Source organism: Platichthys flesus, chromosome 13 (genome assembly GCF_949316205.1).
Source record: "Platichthys flesus chromosome 13, fPlaFle2.1, whole genome shotgun sequence".
NCBI lineage: Eukaryota > Metazoa > Chordata > Actinopteri > Pleuronectiformes > Pleuronectidae > Platichthys > Platichthys flesus.
In genome coordinates this window covers 2,157,375-2,178,761 of record NC_084957.1, presented here as the reverse complement: position 1 = coordinate 2,178,761, position 21,387 = coordinate 2,157,375, and the positions used below count along the sequence as shown (strand labels likewise).

General features: G+C 44.6%; 1 protein-coding gene across 1 annotated transcript in view; it reads right to left on the bottom strand.

Annotated features, from left to right (window-relative positions):
* Positions 1 to 6,664: 6,664 nt before the first annotated feature.
* Positions 6,665 to 21,387, bottom strand: part of LOC133967681 (diacylglycerol kinase beta) — a 66,574-nt gene continuing 51,851 nt past the window's right edge. Inside the window, exons 22-26 of the mRNA XM_062403281.1 lie at positions 21,077 to 21,167; positions 19,284 to 19,485; positions 9,630 to 9,750; positions 8,327 to 8,387; positions 6,665 to 7,420 (exon numbers count right to left, since the gene is read on the bottom strand). Coding sequence (XP_062259265.1) covers positions 7,331 to 7,420; positions 8,327 to 8,387; positions 9,630 to 9,750; positions 19,284 to 19,485; positions 21,077 to 21,167 — 565 coding nt within the window. The 3' untranslated portion in view covers positions 6,665 to 7,330. The remainder of the gene's footprint in view (positions 7,421 to 8,326; positions 8,388 to 9,629; positions 9,751 to 19,283; positions 19,486 to 21,076; positions 21,168 to 21,387) is intronic.

The following is a 21,387-nucleotide window of genomic DNA, read 5'->3' as shown; positions in this document are numbered from 1 at the left end:
TTCCTGCCTGTTTACTCACATGCACACGTGCACAGGAGCGGCTGCTGGAGGCCAGAGGTTAAAGGTCATAAATAAATAACTTTGTCATTATCACCTGCAGTTTCCAAATCGGGAATCTCTGGTTCAAACTCACATCACTGCAGACGTCACTCTGTTTAAAGCGAACTCCAGCAGCTGGTATGAAAACTATAATCCCCGGCAAATCCCTGCAGCCACGATGCAGAGATTATGAGCCTGCTGCCGGGGCAATAATAGTAAGAACAGACAAACGTGTCGAGCTGCCACATCGGATACAGAGCTATGTTTGTCAGTTGGACGTCTCCGAGGTCTAAGGCCAAAGGCAAACACCTCGCCTTTCACGGCCTCCGCTCAGAGATCTATCTCTGAAAAGTGTGGAGGTGAGACCGTTCAAAAATATCCCCGCTGTCAGAGTTAATTGTACGTGTGTGTGTGAAGCATTAAATAGCAGAGGACACGTCTCAGTCGGACTGTTTCTAAAGCTGCAGCCTGCAGGCCCCACGCTGCAGCGCTCGGCTTGGGCGGATGTGGTGGGTGGTCATTTGGAGGCGTGTGGAGAGCGAGGCACATTGTGTTGCTGTTCTCACGCTTTCCTTAAATAAATGTGCCATATGCAGCGGGCGACACACTGCTTGTGTACATACTCTGCCTCTCTCTCTCTCTCTCTCTCTCTCCGGGTAGCCGTGGGTGTGAAGGTGGAGCAAAGGTTTAAGTCGCCAATGTCCTGTTCCCTGGAAGACGACCACTGTAGGTTAGTGTGACAGTGAGCTAACGGCCAGGTCAGCGGCGGCGCCTGCTGAGAGCGATGTGGGTTAATCCTGCTCCTAAGACCGCTTCACTCTGCAGGTGAGAAAGCTGCTAAAGGAAGATGATGTTTGGCTCGGTGACGTCAACACATTCTTCACTCAAGTACTTGTGTTTGAAAAGTACAAGCTCTGAAGTGTACTCACGTGTACTGAGCTCCCCTCTGAAGGTCATTTTCTATTCTGGCTGCAAAGCAAACTGAGACTCATTTCACGTAAATACAGTTTTATTATAAAATATATTATAGTTTAGATATTTGTGTTGAAATTTCGCAAGTAAAAGTTGTCAGACAAATACCCAAGTAAAGTACAGATACTTGGGAATTCTACTACTGCATTAGGACACTACGAGTAATTGTACTTTTAACTTAACTACTCTGTTTTACTTAACTAATAAAACTGTGTAGAAATAATCACTGTTATAAGTAAAAGTCACATTTTAGTCAAACCCTTTCTTATTTTCTACAAACATTGCCAGTATAGGATTATACTATATATTACATAATTATATCTTATTATATAATTATTTCTAAAATCTGTTAACACGATTTAAACATGCTGACGGGATAACAGACTCCAGAGGGGTAAGTAATTATTAAAGTATCAGCATCATTTAAACTTAAAGTTCCAAAAGTAAAAGTACCAACTATTTACTTTTTTCCATTTCATTTTATCACTGGACCATAATCATTGATGCATTAAACTTTAATGTTGCAGCTGCTAAAGGTGGAGTTAATTTTAACAACTCATTTTTTACTACTGTAGCTCGTACATTTCCTCTTTTCAATAAAATCTTATTTTAACCTCTAATGAAATGAATACATTTATTATTTGTTATTTGTTAACACGTCTGTGTAAGATGCTTGTTGTTCACTTCCCCTCAGACGTTGATGTGTCAGTTCCCTTCAGAAGGGTCAGAGGTCATTAATGACTGAGAGCTTCAGGACAAGATGCTGAACAGACTTTGTTTTGTCGAGAACTTTGAACTTTTCCACCAACCTGAGTGAAAAAGTGCTTCACACACCAGAAAAACTCCCCATCAGCAAATTCCAGTGTCAAAATCAAACTCTGTTTATTCCCTCATCCCATCGGAGGACGGGACTTTGAGCTCAGAGTCTCGCTCGTCCGCCCGAGCTTCTGTTAAAATGCACATTTCAGAAAGAGTTTGAAAATGGAAAGCAGCGCCTCTGGGCGCGGGATGCTCTCGCTGAGGGACAAGATGTGACTCGCCTGCTATTAATAGCACTTTGGGAGATAATTCCTGCCTTGTTATCTTAGCAGCCGGACTGAACAAGCCTCGCCAGGGGCCGACTCTTCTGAGCGCTCAGTTGTATAACCAGACTTTCCTTTATTGCCGTTCTCTCTCTGCTTGATTCAACCTCCTACTCCTTTGACATTCTCTTTGTTTCTTTATGAGTCCATGTCTTCCCAAAAAAACACTCTGCTACTGTTGGATCAGTTCTCTGCAGGGGTTTGACCACAAAGGCAAGGGTTAGTCGTAAAAATGCAGAATCTAAAGTGTTGGAGAAACAGAGAAAAGTGATGTCGCCGTAGAGGAAAAGATCATTTTAATAATAATAACAACAACAAAAAATGTGCCTTTCAAGGGACCATATGACCCTTCCCATATTTAAGGTGATATAGACAGAGACAGACGGAACCAGACCAGGTCCAATGCAGTTTCAAACAGATGAGGTGCTTGTTGGTGTGGCGTTGCTCTCTCTCTCCTGAAGTCCTCAGTCTGGTTTTGGGGGTTGAAGAGCAGAGACACTTTTATTGCATAATTTCCTCAGAAGCTCAAATGTCAACCTGCTGGTGGAGATCCATGAAAAGCCAAAGGGAAAACCACATCATCTGGGATCTGTGGACGTCTGGTTGACATTTTATTGGGACTGTCTCCAGTAGTTTCCTTCGAGGAGGTTGTTTTAAATACTTAATTTGGAGCGGAGACGGATAAACAGGCGGATCCAGGAATTTCCTTTCATGTTCCTTATCGTGGTGAAATAGATTATCCCTCTAGTTTATTTTTATTACCCTAGATTGTTCTTGTTTTATGTGTCGAACCTCATTGCTCCGGTCCATTATCTGCACCGCTTCCAGTCACCAGTGTATCATGGGCTGACCCCCAGAGCCAGACCTACAGTTAATTCAGTCTCCAGTCAAACCAGTAGCATGTCTGTGAACTGTGGGAATCAATCTCCCATAGAGTTCTCCAACCAGTATAATATCTATAGGATGTAGTTTACATGCTTAAACACAAAAACCTGAAATCAACCAGTGAACCGATGTAAACACAGTCACTGACTTCCATGTTGCTTGAACGAGACGAAGTCTTTCTTTGTCTAAGTTTGTTGTAGAATGTCTGTTAGTCGCTGGTGAAAGTTTGTTATTCACTTCAGTGGTTTGCATAACCATGAAGAAAAATCCAATTGATTTGTAAGGTTAAGGAAAACAACAGGGACACACTTCATATTTGAGCTCTTGTGTTTATTTGGTCAAATGTCCATCAGCTAGCAGAGGGGGGGGGGGGCACAGAGACAGACACGGGGCAGAGGCGGGACAATTGATTCTTCACCCTCCTCCATCCAATCAGGCCCTGGATGGAGGAGGCCCAGGGGGGGACGTTCTGCCCTTGACCCTCTGTCAGCTGAGAGCCCCCCACCACCCTGACCCTGAGGGGGGGGGGGGTGTTTACACACAGTAGTCGTCCTCCCCCGAAGCCGTGTCATGACTCTCATCTGTGACTTTGATGATGTTTATGAACATGTGGAGCGACCGCTCTGTGCCTCTGATGTCACTCGATGGCTCTAATCAGTCCCAGGACCAGGAGGGGATCAAACCACGGCCTCAGAGGACGAGGACGAGGGGGGGGGGGGGGGGGGGGGGGGGGCAGATTGAAACAGACAACTGTGATCCTGTTGATTACTGAACGTGCTGCTGATATTAACTATTATACAGTGATATGTAAGATTTAAAGAAAAATTTGAGCTGTTTTGAGATTCGGACTCTGGAAAATGTGAGTTTCACATGTGAAGGTGGAAGCAGGAGATTGTCCGGGTCAGACAGGAACATTCAAACGAGGGGCAGTTTATAATTTGTCTCAATCTCATTGTGTCTCACTGCTCTAAGACACTGAACTCTGGAGATCCTCAGGAGATTCTGTGAGTGAGCAGATGTCAGAGTGACAGCATCTGGACTTTCTCAGGATTTTCTCCTGCCAGCCTCCGAGTAAAAACTCTCCGCAGGATTCACCACAAGTGAGTGTCTGTGTGTGTGTGAGTGTGTGTGTGTGTGTGTGTGTTTGTGTGTTCACAACACTTCTAACATGGGACAGATACAAAATCAAAACAAAAAGATAACAATTGTCTTGGTGTTGTTGTGAACTCGTCTGAGTGGAGATTCTCCTGCTGTGTTGTTCATAAATAAAAGGAGGAGAAGGTCTGGACATATTCTGCAGACATCCTCCAACTACACAACAATGCAGCTATTGGTCGAACGCCAAGTGAAAAGCAAATGTTCCATTTCCTCCTGTTAATGTGATGTTTGTTAAAAGCTACAGTGACCAGCTGATTAAAGGAATAATCAGTTTAGGGAGATTAAACTAACTTAATGTGAGATCTGTGACCGAGCAGCAGCCACAGTCTCACCATTGTCCTCTGTGTTCTTATCTCTTCAGCTTCAGGAACCTGCAGATGAAGACGGACACAGACACAGATTTCACCTCCGTTTGTTTGTTTTGCTTTTAAAGTGTTGATAGAATCAGATGTAAACTTTTTTTGGGGGATAAATTAAAGCATAATACTCTAAACAGTTCTTACAAACAATTGTTGTTTCCCTGTCGTTGTGTAAATCTGAGTGGATCCATTTATCTGACGAGGTCATTGATCAGGGACACGAGACATGAGCTGTGACACAAATTGGAAACTCACTGTGTGTGTGTGTGTGTGTGTGTGTGTGTGTGTGTGTGTGTCGGGGGGGGGGCGAGTGTGTATGATCCAACAGTAAATCACAAACGGAGGAAAAACTTCATGTGGTAATTCTACTTTCTTTCTTTTCCTTTAAATATTACAATCTCTTCTGCCTTTTTCTAAAACATGCTGACCCCCCCCCCCCCCCCCCCCGCCCTCAAAATAAAATAAAAGGAATGAAAATCACAAGGACACACATCAGATCGGGTGAATTTTTAAGTTTCAGGATGGTTTTCAGAGTAATCAGATCCACACTCTCCGTTTGTTCACTCTCCTTTTGTTTCAGCAGGCATGCGGTGATGTAAGTTAACTTCAGATAAAATATTATAAACAAATATATACACTTGGTAATATAGAGCTGTTCTAAAACCATTCGTTCAGTAAATGTAGAGCTACTGTAAACATGCACTCGGTCACCACCGGGGCCTCGGACGCCCAGGCTCCTTCGGCAGAGGAGGAGGAGGAGGAGGATGTTCCCTCAGTGATTCAGGAGATTGAATTTAATGTCACTTGTGTTTCATGGCTTCATCGAACCTGAACTCCGTCCTGAGCGAGGAGGAGCCTGGGAGAGAGAGGGTCCGCTCAGTGGGATTTAAAGGGAATCAGGGTGTAAAGGCATCGCAGCCCGACCCTGCATGTCAGCGAGGTTCAGTTCGTCCTGTCTCACCCTGTCTCACCCCGTCTCACCCCGTCACACCCCGTCTCACCCCGTCTCACCCTTCTCACCCTGTCTCACCCGTCTCACCCTGTCTCACCCGTCTCACCCGTATCACCCCTGTCTCACCCGTATCACCCCTGTCTCACCCGTCTCACCCTGTCTCACCCTTCTCACCCTGTCTCACCCCGTCTCATATGATCCAAGCAGGGCGACAGTTTTCCACAAACGTCCGACTCACTTAAGTTCTAGAAATACAATTTATGTCTTGTTTTTTTCATAGTTTACTAAACTGATTCTTGGTTTTTGGACTGATATGATTATTTATTTAAATATAATTATTAGTTATCAAGACATGTAATGTACTCAATAGGGAATTCTACAGTTCTATAATAAATGTAGTAGATTTATGGATCAGATATATTCATTTGAACCATTTGTGGCTCCACACAGCATCAATTATGTCGTATGAACTAACTTTAAGTCATAACTTGAAATAAAAACCTGACTATCGACAACTATTTATCAATCAATTAGTGTAAACTTGACGAGTTGCTGATGCAGATCACATGTTGTCATTGAAAGCTTGTGATTGGACCCTGACTTGGGATTATTTTGTTGTATTAAATGTTTTCACAGATACCCTGAAAAACCAAACAGAGGAGAAGACGAAGCCTCATTGATTCAAATCTAATCTGATGCAAACGAGACAAAGTGGAAAACTGTCTTCAGGCGTTAGCACCTCTGACGGATCTGAACCCCTCTAATCTAAAAGATCCACGTTAATAACAATGATATACACAACTGTGTGTACAGAATATTTTCGCTACATCTACTTCGCAGAAATATACATAACCACTTTCTGCACATACTGTGGAATACACTCTGTTTGTGGGGACACGATACATTCTTTATAAAACACTGAACTCCACAGTGTCTTCCACCTTCTGCGATGAAACCACGATTCCTCCTGATTGGTCCTTTTCCTCCGTGACGTCTCATCGTTATTTGGTAGATGAAGAAATGGTGATAAAGCCGCCCCCCCGCCTCCAGCAGGGGCAGGCCCTGGGATTCGCACTGTGACAGCACACTTGACATTGTGACTCGGTGTGTGACACGGTAATTAGGCGTTGGGTTTCACTGGAGGAGAGGGATAAATTTAGTTCCCCCTGTCAGTGCTGCCGTAAATACAAACCGCGGGGGGGGGGGGGGGGGGGAGCAACAACCTCGCAGGACAAAATGAGTTTGAGGATGAGCTCCAATCTCCACTTTCAATCTCCACCCGGGTCAGTTTATGGAGCGACCACTGGACAGGCACTTCCTCCGGAGTCCAGATCCTCTGCAGAGTCTGTGGATGTTCTTTAAAGGGTGTTTTATTTTGTAGGCCAGTGACGCTAAGGGGATCAAATCAGCCCTATATGCTTCCAGGCCACTGTTACGCCCCAGTACCGTCAACCCACAAACACAATGAGTCAATAATGGATGGGGCCCCCCCCCCCCCACCCTCGGTCAGTCCCTGGTGCAAGCGCTCTAACAAGAAACCACTCTTTCATTATTCAGACAGGTGTTTGGAACCGAGGGCCGGGTTCCCACTCTGTTTACTCGCCGGCCTTGTAAACATCCTCGTCGTGTTTCAGAAGCTGGGGGGGGGGGGGTTGAATCCATGTCTGGATGATGGTTACACAGGAATAGGTCGGTGCTGTGTATGGAGTCTTTTCATTTCAGGTGCTGTCACTGCAAGTTGTCTGTTGGCATCCAGACTTTGGGAACGTTCCACTTCCTGTAATTTTAATTCCCAACCAGCCGTCTGATGTTTGTTTGTGTGTTTGTGTGTGTGCATATGTTTTGTAAAATGTGTGTGTTCATGGCGTGTGCATGCAGGGGTCCTAGTCGCGGCGTTTCTTGAAGAAGAAGAACGGCGTCTTCTGCGGCGGGCCCAGTAGAATGGGGACCTGGTTCTTGTGCGTGATCCTGATCTGTAGGAATCAGACAGAGGGATGAGGTTGTTAGGCTCGTACAGAAACCTGCTCTCAGGACGACAGTCATCACTTCCTGGCTCCTCACAGCAGAGCCTTATAAAACCAGTCGCTGCCACCTTGTTTATAATATATAACCCACATAACACGACCAAAGAGCACTGCATCCTCCGCCTCCACCAAGGTTTACTCTGACAAAATGAAAAACAGTTAAAAAGGCTTTGAGGAGGGATAAATAACAGTCGATTCTAAAGACTACAGCCGGGCTGAGCTATCCGACGGCTTGGCGGTGTAGGAGGTTGAAGCCGGGGGAGTGCAGAGGAGGGAGATGAACAAAAGAGCAGAGAAATGAGCCAAGACTGGATGAGAGCTGAGAAGAAGCCGAGTTCGACACATGCAGCTGACTTCATCTGTCAGGGAGGAGGACTGCAGATGTGCATCCACATCCAGAGGCTCAGGGCTGCTGAGAAAACTCCACAACCATTGAGACACAGTGAGGCCTGACCTGGTGTTGAGCACAGACTGGAAAGAAAGATGGACGACACGACGGCTCCCACAGCATCTGGATCCCAACCTGGTGGCTGGATGCAGTATAACACCTAAATCCTCCCTCCTCCATGTTAGCAGATGGGTCATGGACCATAGTGAAACATGTCTACGCAGTGTTCTGCTCCTCCAGATTCAAAACGCTGTCACGGAGTTTTCAAACTGACACAGGACCAGCAGACTTTAAACTCGTAGCGTCTCTAAAACTCAGCCCCACTGGAGGAATGTTGTGCTTTTCCAAAACTGAACTGAATTTGTCCACTCAATACTAAAGTCCTGACATCTATGAGTCTCAGGAGGACATTTTCTATTCTGTTGTATTGTGATTGAAAACGCTGCAGTGGTGGAGTTCAGTCTCACCGTGCAGGGGGGCTGCATCCAGGGCTCGCCATCAATCTGCATGGGCAGCCGCCGGGACGTCCTGCAGAGAGGGAGGGAGGGGAGGAGAGAGAGGAGGGGGGTGTGGGGGGGAGGCAGAGCGAGGGAGGACAGGAGGGAGAGAGAGAGAGGAGGTCAGATCACACACACCTCAGAGGCACGAGAGGCCTGTTCACACTGTCCCAGGACAGGGTCACACACTGCACCCTTTGTTCCCATGAGGAGAGCCATTCCCAGACAGCCCCCTCCCCCCCCCTTTAAACTCACAGAGCCACTGTACACACACACACACACACACACACACAGAGGCAGAGTTGGTTTAAGACTTCCCTGCGTGGCTCTGCGGCTACAGAAACACTGTGTGGGAGAATGACTGTGATGAATGCTCTCTCAGTTCGGGTGGAGGAAAATATGAGCAGCTCTCTGCTGAGCGGGTGTAGACGTCCCCTCGTCAGCACAGTGACCGACACAATGTGAGGGTTTGATGGACCGAGTCCGTCACAGCAACACTAACACGTCTGTGTGAATAAGAAACACAGAAGTCTGAGAAATATAGTCATATGGGGATAAAGTGGCCAATCATTGATGGAGGAATGAAATCCTCGAGTTTTATCTTTCCCTCGCTTTTTATCTTGTTGTAATTGATTTGATTCTTTCTATTGATTATTCTTTTTGCTTGAAATGTACATTATTGTCACCACAGCGCAGCTACTGATCACTACGTGAAGATTCTGGCTCAAAATACGCAAAATATTAATGTTTGGAATATTTTCGGCGGCACGTGGACGTCCAATCAGGGGTCAGCTTGTTACCCTGGCGGACGTGAGGGATGATGGACATCTGCGTCACCAGGACTAATGGACAAACAGCAGCCACAGCAAAAATCAAGAATCTTTCCACGTGAAGGTTTTTGCTCTTTGTTATAAAAAACAAAGGAGATATAATAATTCATTTGTTTTCCTCTGAGCTCAGTGAATCCTGCGTGTTCAGGATCCAGCCCATGGATCGTCTCTGGCTCTGTGACTCAGTCCTGAGGCGAAGGCTGAAGCATGAAGTTGAGATGTATAATTGAAGAGCTACATGCATGTTGTTGTTTGGCTCCTGCAGGGACTTTGAGCTTCAGATGCACAAAAACACTCAGGAGAAAATACATTTTTGATCACGCATGTATCGAGAGGTGGATTGTTCCAGTTGGTCGACCAGAGGGCGGAGAAGATGAGGGGGGGGCGGAGACCTGAGGGAGGAGGGCGGACTGAACATGGGGGGGGGGGGGGGGGGGTCTGACCTGATGGTGACGCTGGCACACTGAGCCAGTCGGCGTCCGGCGCTCTTCAGGCCGGTGTAGATCTGTCCCATCTCGATCGCCCCCTCCAGGCCGACCACCTCCAGCAGCTGGTCGCTGAAGTCTGGAGGGAGAAGGTTCCACAGAGAGTTTGTGTGAGAGACGGAGAAACAGAGGAAGTTATGAGAAAAGATATTTTTATTAGACAGGTATTCAGCATGATTCAGCATCTTAATAAAGCAGAGAAGGATTTTGTGGATGAAACATTTCCTGCCCTTTGAGAACTTCTGCTTTTCTCTCCTCTGAACCTCGAACATCTAATTTGTACTTTTAGTTTTCAGCTGCTTCTAAACGACAGAGCTCAGCACTACGAGAACCCCAGAGAAGAGAGAGACTGTTTGACGGTCTAAGTCTTCACCCTCTTGTACGATTTACTGCCTTTTGCACAAAATCTATGATTCTTCTCCCCCAGACTTTGAAGGCGGCCACTGGGAACAGCTACACACACGTTCACACACGTTTCAGGAACTTAAGACACAAAAAAAAGACCTGAACTCTTTTGTTAACCTGCAAAAAGTCATTCTTCATTTATCTCCACATCCAGAAGTTACAGAGCAGCATTAGAATTCATTTGGACTCATGTCTGCATGTCCACCCTCTTCGAGCTCCGAGTTTGGTCTCCACCACCTCCTGAGAGGAGCTTTCTGATTGGACGCAGGATAAGTACACGCCCCTGATCACAGGATGAGTCGTCAAACAATTGAAACTAAAATAACATGATTTTGAGAGAGAGGAATGAACAAGTAACTCTGAGACACGGGATTAAAACTGGGACATAAATTCTTCATTGTATTTAATACTATATTTAACTGTATTTAGTAGTTTTTCACTTCACAATAGTCTACCTTAACATCACAGGATAAACAAATATGAGAATAAAACCTGTTTAATGTTTGTAATGGTCGACAATTAGGAACATTTCCTTTTCAACACATTTCAGCTCACGAGTGAAATCATGAGCGAACAGAATTGTGCGTTTGTGTTCGGCCCCTGAAAACTTCACAGGTTTTTACAAATGCTTTGTGAGAGGAATGATTAGTGGAAATCTGAGAAACGTTTCGTCTTCACAGCCAGTTTGATAATTTGTGTGGCGCCGCAGCAGAATCCATCTCGTACTCCAACAAATGAGCCCGAGGCAAAAAACCCGGCTAATTAACCTCAGCCTGTCGGGCGACTGGGACCAGTGTGGATGAGAGGAGCTGTTATTTCAAATGGTTTTATTCTTTGTTTAGTTGGATTTTATTTGTGTTCCTCTGATTGTTCTTATTATTCTGTTTAATCTGATTATTGGGAGATAATCGAGTATATCAGACTCATCCATGTATTTGTGGATTATTTGTCTAATCTCACTATTTGTTGTGTGTTTGTATGTATTTAATCTCCTCTTCTATATTTGTTTTTTGTGCTCTCCGTGTTTCTGTGTCCAGTTTTTATTTCTAGGATATAAATTATATAATTACATCTTCAGATCATTAATGCCAGACAAAATAAAATAGAACAAAAGTGTTGTTGTTGATCAAAGCAGCAAACAGGAAAGAGCTGAGGCAACACAAGCCTCAGGACGACTCAGGTTCAGAGGGAAAGAAAAACAAAAGAATGCAAACAATGTGACAGGTGAAGAGTTTCTGATGCATCCACTCGGAGATGAACTCTGTGATGAACCCGGGGATGAACCCGGGGTCACCGGGTGATTCTGAGGCCACGAGCTCGCTGACGCTTCAGGGTTTTAAAGCAAAAACCATCTCCGTCCATATCAGCGCATCAGAAATATTTCATATCCATATTATTGAACCTGAAAAGCTTGTCTTGAAATCGTGTGTTGGTTGAAAGCTCGTCTTTTATCAAAAGCTCTCGGTCCTCGATGTATTTCCAAGTTGACGTCTTCTCCTCCTGTGTGAGGTGCAGATGTACGTATATGGAAAGTCCCCTCATCTGTGGTGAAAACAAACCTCTGTGCAGCAGCTGGGAAACCTCATTTCTTACATATGCTGAACAGCCTGTGATGGTTTACTTGTTTGTGTGGAGCCTGAACGAGGGAGGTTTGTGAAGAAGCTGCCTGGTGACAGAGACCATCAAGGTTTTTAAAGGAACGACTTCGAGTCCCTGGAACTGTTTAATATTTCAGACGACAATTCAGAGGAAACGTCGTCGCAGGAACAAACATTTAAAAATTAGTCAAAGTCTTCGCTTCACTTCTGTCGGTCCCTGTTAGAATGAAACGCTCGAGGGGAAACGTATCGGAACAGAAATCTATGGATATAAAACATGTTAAAGTTTGGTATTGTTGTGATGTCAAGCTTTTTACTATATTCCCTTTCTCATCAGATTCACTTGAAGCATTATTAGAAAAATATTGTCTTTTAAAAACATGATGTTTCAAAGCTTTCACCACATCGTTATGATCAAATCTGGATTCTGGATTGTTACTCTATTTGGGTTATAAAACAATATAATCAATCCTTTAAATGTTTTTTTTTGTGCATTTAGAATTAACAGATTCCTAGAAACACAGAATTCCCAGAAATAAGAGCACTCAGGACTAGATCCCAGTGTCCTTAAGGCCGTTTTAAATCCCGGTCACATGACCCTGCGTCACACTGGGACAGCGACTGTTGCACATCTGCCTCTGCGGAGCTTTGTAGGACATGTTCTTAATTGGATCGGGCAGCAATTAAGAAGAATCTGAAACAGTTGGAGACCGGGATCAGGACAAGGGCGGCCGACACAATGGAGATGACACCCGACAGATGGGCATTAGAAAGGAGAGCTGGTGTAAAGATGGAGGCGGCCTGTCGCTGGCTGCAGCGCCTCACACGTTGAGGAACAGGACGTTCATTTCAGGTGTTTTCTGTGTATTTTAGGATTTTGTAAACATTCTTTCTGTGAAGGCCTCTCATGTCGTACTATCAAATATATAACCCCCCCCCCCCCCCCCCCCTCTTCCTCCTTCGCACTCCCACTCATTCACCAGTACTTCCTCCAAGTACCAAATATGGTCATTGCGTCCTGCCCATGTCCCTGAGTGGGAGCCTGATGGCGGAGCAGCCCACTGTGCCGCTTCTCACCTCCCGGACCATCCCCGCCTCATCAGATCCCTGCGCCTTTTGACTCTCAGGCAACCGGCACAGTTGCGTCTCATCGAGGTAGAGCTAAGAATAGAAAAGAACAGCCTCTTACATAACGCAGCCGCACTGCATTCTGGGATGGGATGGCATTGCTTTGCCAAGCGAGAGCCGTTATGCCGCTGTGCTGCACTACTTTCTCTGCAGCTGTGCAGGGAGAGATCATTCATTATATCTTTATCCCGCTCTATACAGTAAACCATAAAGTATATCTTCATATCATATTAACATCTGTTAAGATGAAGTACAGGATGTATAATAATATGATAAAGTATTTTACAGAGCACTTTTTAAAATAAAGCAGACACACATAGTCTGTTCTTATTCATTTACTTATATCCTTTCTTTATCTCTGCTCTGATTTGATTCAGACATCAATCATAATTTCATCTCTATAAGTTTCTGTTCATATGTTGGAAATAAAAAAATACATAAACCTCCAGCAACTCTGTAGAACCTTATATTTGCCATAACTTTGATCAGGAGGTTTTTAAATCAGACTTACAAATATTGAGATTTAACTAGATTTCCTAAACTGTGGGGTTGAATTGTTGGTCAACACAAAACAAGGAAGAAATATGTTACATCAATTCTTCTAAAGATTTGAGTCTGGATTTATTAATCTGCTCTTATCACCACAAGCTCCCAGAGAACATGTGCGGCTCCTCTTTTCCATCCTGAGATATTCGTTTTTCATTCAGGAGTTGACGTTCCCCTCTCTGGTTGTTTGTCTGTATTTAACAGGATTATGTAAAATATCTGAACCTGGTGGAAGGATCTGGTGTCAGGGATGAAACCAGTTCAGTCCTGGTCACAGTTGATTTCCTCCCATAGCTCTGTGGTGCTCAGCAAACATTATTCAAACTGATCACAGATCAAGACACGGTGGGAACTTTGGAGACAAACACAAAATAAAATCGTCCTTATGAGGAGTCGTGTCCCACCACCACCACCATGGAGCCCTATAGCTTATAATAACTGATAATACTTGACGATAATAAAAGTATTTCTTGTCTTTTTCTTTACGTTCTAAATCCAGAGACGAGTTATTTATAACAACCCTTCAATTAGAAACTGAAAGATGAATCTTAAATCCCCCCGAGGAAAAGCTGCAGCTCTCATTGTGAATCAGCTCGAGGTGTCGGGCTATAATTACCAGCAGGAATATTTGTGTATCCTTCCTCCGCCCACTCCCCCCCCCCCTGATCGCCGGCCTGTTATTGTCACGGGGGGGGAAAGTGTCATGGCAGATGGTCAAGAGGAACTGCAGCTCCACCTCACCAGCCCTGACGGAGGTAAAGGTACGGGGGGAGAGCACTTGGCCTTTGGACAAACAACATCAAAGAAATCAAACCCACGGCACGGACGCTCGGGTTCCTGCTCGGACACGGGAGGAAAGAACCATGGGAAAGAACATTTCATATCGTTTTTAAAGATGATTGAAGTCAAACGCCCGCGTCATCGTTTCCATTCCCATCCAGAGTGACCGGCCTCTTAACGAGCCGCCATTCATTAACCCTGAGTAAATGTATCACTGGAAGGTCGTCCCCTCTCCCAGCGTCCACAGCTCGGGACCAGAGCTATTTCCAGCCACAGAGGAAGAGGAGGAGGAGGAAGAGGAGGGGGGGGGGATCAAAAATAATTACAGTTGGCTGTTTTCTGTTGTGTGAGAAGAAAACAATATGCAGACTCACAGTGTGATCCGTCTAAAAATAGCCTGCGTCTTGGTGTGTCACAGCCTGTTGTTGGGGAGGTCGGGCGGGCGGGGGGGGGGGGGGGGGCTGAGGAGGCAGGGTGAGGTGAGGGAAGGTAGCTGGGGGGGGTGGAAGGTGGGAGGTGTCGGACAAGAGGGGAGACGAGTGAGTCACAAGTGGGGGGGGGACAGAACTAGTTTGTTTAAAACACAATAAAACTGGACGACACTTCTTCACCACGGATTCACCATCAGGACCCGAAGAAGCTTCTTACCAACAAACAGAAACAAAGATGTTGTGGTTTAATAAGGTAAATCTACTGGTAACTGAGAATCCACAGTCACTGCTCCATCAATCAGGGGCTTTCAGGGGTCAGACGCAGAGCAGGATGTCCCCCTCACCATTATTTAAGCCGGTGTCAGCCATGACCTGCAGGTAGAACCGGGAGAGTGAGCCACGGAGTTAACCCTGAGTTTGTCTTTCACAGGTTTTCTGCCCAGACGCGTTCACATCAGCAGCAAATCCTCCAGATCGTTCAGACGAGATTCACAATCTGAATTCTTCAGCTGTAGTATGAGAAAGAGCTGAACTTATAAATACTGAATTTAAACAGGTTGAATTACTCTCTAAACCAGAGTCTCTCAGTCTCCACCAAAAATTCAACTTCTCAAACCACATTTAAATTAATGTAGATCAACTTTTTTATTTGGATCTGCACCAACACACACTCATAAACATCAGTCCTCCAGATAAACCAGATTAGTTTCATCAACATCCATGAACTGGTCTCTATTACTTTATTACATAAAGTTAAAGAAGGTGAAAAATACTCCCAGATTCCCACCAAAACTCAATGGCTTCTTCCCTGACACATATTTCATCCTCCCACCATGTTTCATGGTGATCCATTCAGTGATTTCTGCTTTACAATGCTCACAAGCAAACAAACCAATAATAAACCGTAAGGGAAAAGATAACCTCCTCAACCAATCGAACGTCAGTCTCAGGAATCAATTGTGACGTTTGACCCGGTTTTTAAATCATCAATTAACTCATTAGAACCTTGATTCAGACACACAGACATTCATCTGTGTGATAAGAACTCTGGTCTCTGGTTCATGTCCCATCTACTAACATGGAGGAGGCTGGGTGCATGAACTATACTGCAACCAACCACCAGGGGCAATACAGATTTATGGCTTCCCTTTGGGGGAAGTTTATAAACAGTTTATAAACTGAGGCCAGTTCTGTTCCCAGGAAATATGGATCATACCATACGAGGAATTTGTCCAAATCACAAAATAGTAAATAGTAAATAACGGATATTTTATTTGATGCTTTCCGGCCGATTGCATTCGTCCCAGTGTCAATAGAACGAGTCACTTGTCCCCTGGTCTCAGTCCCTGGAGCACTGAGCTGCATCCACTTTATTTCTGTGCATCCTTTCCAGCGACATCCACCGGAGGAAGCCGAGGAAATCTGATCCAGGAGCAGGGAGGAAATAACCGGGGGAGGGGAGCGATGGCTCCCAGATAAAAGACGAGGAGGAGCCGGGTGACACCGGGGCCTTCATCAATCCTGTCAGCGCCCTCGTTCCTCTGCACCCCCGACTCCACCCGGCTTCGGTCAAATTCAGACAGCGTGAAGTCGTCCTGCCCACCTCTGCACAAATCAACCCCCCCCCCCCTCCCCTCTTCTAGTTATCCACTGCAAGATTTTGTTTTGTCCCATTTAGCGAATGCAGTTCACAGGCTGACGTCAGAGCAGCTGGGACTCGGTGAGTCAGGGAGGAAGCACGTTAACAAATCAAGAAATCACTGATGTTAAGAAGAGTTTGTCACCAGCTCGCTGCTTCAGAGAACTGGTTTCATTCTTATGTCTTTTTTTATGGACATTAGGCTCCTTTTAAATTATGTTTAATTTGCATTTGTGATTTTACATTTTGTTTTATATCATTTGTTGTCTTTGATGTTAAATGCTATCGGATTAAAAATAATAACAATATCTTTTGTAAAGCACTTTTCAAGGACAGTCACAGACACTTATACAAAGTATAATGTATCAAACAATACATAATATTGAATTATACTAAATTTGATATAATTATTTCACAAAGACTATTTCGTTTTCCTGTTATTATTCGTCCTGTCTGTTGAGAACTTTAATATAATCATTAGTTTTGTCAGTTGACATATGACATCAACTGTCTGAAACTGTCATTCAATCAATCAGATGTTATTTGTATGGCCCATATTCACAAATTGTATCATAGGGTTTAACAAGGCGCTGCATCCTCTGCTCTTAACCTTCCACTGGAGTGAAGTATTAAATTACCAATAAAACCCAACAACACACACACACACACACACAGAGACACACACACACACACACATGGACTGCAGCGCTCTGATTTCCTGTTCAAACCCAAACCTCCCTCTGCCACGGGAGCTTCTTTCCTCCAGTTGTTTAAAGCAGGTATCAGTAAATTGCAATGACACGAGTGATTGTGTTAGAGTCCTGAGTGAAACTGGACTGTCTCTGTGTGTCAGCTGTGGTTTGTGTCCGAGCAGAACACAAACCAGAGCAGAGAGGCAGTGAGTCACAGGACTGAGGTCACCAGCGCCCGGGGCTTCTTTCACTCTCTCTCTGGGTGAACCTGGCTGATTGCATTATCTGCAGCAAATGGATTTAAAAGCTTTAGTTCATTGGGCCAGAGAACCAAACTGCCACAAACAATTAGCTGTGTGATAAACATGCAGGCACGCTGGAACACACACTCACACACACACACACACACACACACAGAAATGCATACCTAGCACAGTGTCTCCCTGAAACTGGAGCAACGTCTCCAGTCCTGTTTCCAAATAGCATTAGCAGGAGGAGCTAATTGAATCAGGCTTGAATCCAGAGGGACAAACGTTTGGAGAGAGATTCCATCACACACACGTTCAAACATGTAACATGTGGATGAGTCACACAAACATATTATATAGATGGAAAAGAGTTTGAATCCAGTCGTTTACACGTCCACTAATATTCCACTGATATTTAGAATCTGACAGAATCTGATACAGGACATTGTGTTGAAATATTCAGAATCTGGTTTTATTCTTTGGACGTGAACTTTGAATCTACACAACCTGACCACTACACACTCTGCAGCACTAGGTCAGAGACACAGGCCCAAACACAACGCTGATTGTCATGCACTGAGATTATACACAAACTCAATGTAAAGACGTAAATAGACACAACTTTCGACTTTCTGTGAAACTACAGTTGGTTATTTAGATGTGTGGGTTTCGATTAGAGGAGGACATGGAAGAGTGTCAGGGACTCGTGTCTGAAGGAGACGGGGATGGAGGAGAACAGCCAGATACTCGCAGGCTGCATCACTTGCTCGATTAAACACAACTGATCCTGTGGCCAAACTCACACAAGTAACACAATGTGAAAATTTGCGTTGCGTTTGGCCTGAATTCAAGATTAAAGTCCAGGACTTTCACGAAGGAGACTCAAGTTATTTTTCCCTTTGAAAACATTTATTTATAAACCTTAACTCTAGATATATATAACTAGATCTGCTCCTGTTGGTGGAATCTGAGGGGACAGACAAACGACCCATGAGGACTTCAGACCTGAAGAAGTCACTTTAGAGGATTTACCTGAAACTGCGTCTGCGTCACATGACAGTTTGATGATTATATTCATCTATGCAGAGGTGCAGCTCACCTCACAGGGACTGATTTGAGTCATCATCGTCTCCTCCTGCCTCTAACCCTGAGATCTCCATGGAAACTAGCTTCTGTTCAATCAGCGCAGACACAGAGACGAAGACAAAGACTCTGAAGTCGGGTTGAATTTAGGAAAACCTCGGTGAGAGTAGAGAGCTGGTTGGTGAAGCAACTGCAGATTCTTCACACAGGTCAAAACTAAAGAGATTATTTAAGAGTTTCAATAACGACTTCTTGAACTGTCTGATGTCAATGGAAGTGAATTGATAAGATCCCAATATCTGGACACAGTTTTATATATTTATAACTCGTATTTTAACATCTGCAAACAGAAGTTAAATACTTGTAATACCCAGCACCAGTGATTCATTATAATTGGTCCCTGTTGAAGAAGTTTAGACTCTGGTAAATGTCAAACTTTAATGTTGAAAACGTGCCGATAATTTACGTGATATATATTTTCATATATCTGAATTGTAGTTATTTGTTTCAGACGCGAGGCTCCAGAGGAGAAGTGACCTTTACATGAACAGTAGCAGCAGATAAACTGTGAACATGCACATTCACCTGCCGGCCTCACACACTGCTGAACTGTCTCTGCTGCAAATATCAGACATTCCTGATGAGGACAAAGTGTTTTGAGGAAACAGCTGGAACAACAGGAGCGGAGCCGCAACACTGACGTACAGATGTTTAGATGTGAAGCCCTGAGAATCAGAGCAGCTGTGATAATGGAGACCAGAGGTGGTCACATGACCTGACCCCCAGGCAGACGAGTCACGAACCTGAGGACTTTAGACTCGCTGACATCACAAGACCTGATACTAACGAGGAAAGTTTGATTTTTTATTTTTACAGCTTCCGACGTGTCGAGCTCCTAAAACTCTGGTTTCTGTGTGAACGTGTCAAACTGAGCTTTTAAGGAAACAACTCGGATATTTTACGAATCTTTGATGTAAACTTTATCGCCACCTGCTGGCCGGCCTGCTCGTTTGTAAACACGTTAGTGGAAACTGAATTCCTGACTCCTCCTCTCCGGCTCACCTTGCATGCAGAACTTCAGCTCCTTGGCGTCGGTGACGGTGCTGGACGGCTGCCGCTCTGGAACCTTCTTGCTCATGCGGTTGTAGTGCCTCCTCTTCTTCGTCTCGCCCCACAGGTTGGAGCCGCCGTGCATGCTGGGAATGTTGAGCACCGCGATGCCCTCCAAGGAGGTGTTGCTGAGGTCCAAGATGATCCCGTCGCACTGAGCCGACACAAAGAGCAGGTTTGATCTTTTAAGGGTAATTAAGTCGTGATTTATAAGTTGAAGTTGATGTGAGACGACACAGGGATCAAGCTGCAGTGTGTGTTCGTGTGTGTGTGTTGTATCACAGCTGGAGCCACTTTGTGTACCACTGATTTGTTTATGAGTCCAAGATTTACTTTGTCCTGATGCATCACTCGTGCAGGAGCCAAGTGTGCAGCTCCGTCTTTATTAACGGTCATAAAAACCCAGTAAGTCTCAGATATGTGCACATGGTGAATAAAAATGAACAGATATAAAGAAACACCATCTGCCGCTGCTGGCTCGCCTCTGAGTTACACTGTGATTCGCCTCATCTGGATTCGACAAATCATTTAAACACACCAGATAACTTCAACAACACACAACTGTGACTCACACAGGGCTGGGTCACACAACAAACACAAACACACTGGACTTTACCGATCGCCCACAAAGAGGAAACAAGAAGAGCAAAGTGGGAAACAACATGTAACACATGTGGAGAATGAGACATCATCACAAATTAGAGGAAACACACAACGACACTAACGTCTTTGAAGCATGATTTCAGTATTTATAGAAATATCACTTCTTCGAATTGAAGATTGTTATATTTTCCACCAAATTAGCTCTGTTGCGTTATTTACAACCGACCGTGTGTGTTTGTTTCCACGCGACCAGGAAACCAGTGACATCAGAAGTTATGGGAGGAGCTACTGAGAGAAGCTTTACGCCATTTTGAGATGTTCACGAACGCGGCAGCAGATGATTTCCAGAGGAGACGACTGGACAACTTCTCAGTTTAGTTTTTATTCTCCTGTTGTTTGTGTTTATTTCCTGTTTTTATCTAAATGATTGTTTTTTACAGCACCTTGTAACTTTGGTTTAAAAAGCTGCTTCATAAATAAAATTTGATTGGTTACTTACTCTCCCTGAAACCAGTTTATCTTCCTGCTGCTGTAAAATAGTTAAATCTCCTGTAGAAGTGTGAAACTCAGGGTTGGAACAGGTCCAGGATCAGCAGTTTCAAAGTGAAGAGCAGCACCAGCCTCAACCTTTAATAAGGTCGTCGAGCTGTGTGAGTTAGATGTGTTGTCACATTTTCCAGGGGCATCGATTTACTAACATGAATTCAAACATCTTGATTTCTTCTCTGTGAACATAAATAACTTTCCTAAATGGATTTTTTGAATTGTTCTAGATGAAGGAGAACGAGGGACAGGGCTGGAGGCGTCTCTGTGTCTCTGTGTCTCTGACGTCCTGCTGAGCTTCACACAGTCAGGAGACACAATCTGACAGAATCAGGCACTAAGTGACTTTAAGGAGCATTAATCTGATGAGTGCTATTAATAGAACTGTCGCAGTAAAGTGGCAAAACTACTTTGGTATAAACGTCTGTGACATATTTTAGAAAAACAAAGAAAGACAAACGAGCCTGTCAGAGAGAAAAAGACCGGAAACAAACAAAGTGAGCAGATGTTGTTGTTTGTGATCAAACAAAGTGTATCTGGATATTTAAGGATATTTACAACAACGGCTCGTTTTGTGTAACCACCGGTGTGCGACTCACCTCCACTTCTATGGCCTCGTTCAGCTTCTTGCAGGTGGCCGAGATGGTCTCGGTGGTGCCGAACTCAAAGTACCACAGCTTGTTCTTCATTCTGAGGGACACACAGGACACACGGCTGCTTTTTAGAGGAACACACATATTTTCATCGAGAGCCGACGGCCTGATTTGCATCGGGGGTGCAGCGGACACATATTGAAACTGTCCGGTGCCTCGGGTCGTCTCACATTCTGCAGCCATGAGGACACGCAGGTCAGAGCCTGAAGCTTTACAGAGGAACCAGTGGCTCCACAGAACATCAGGAGTTAGATACT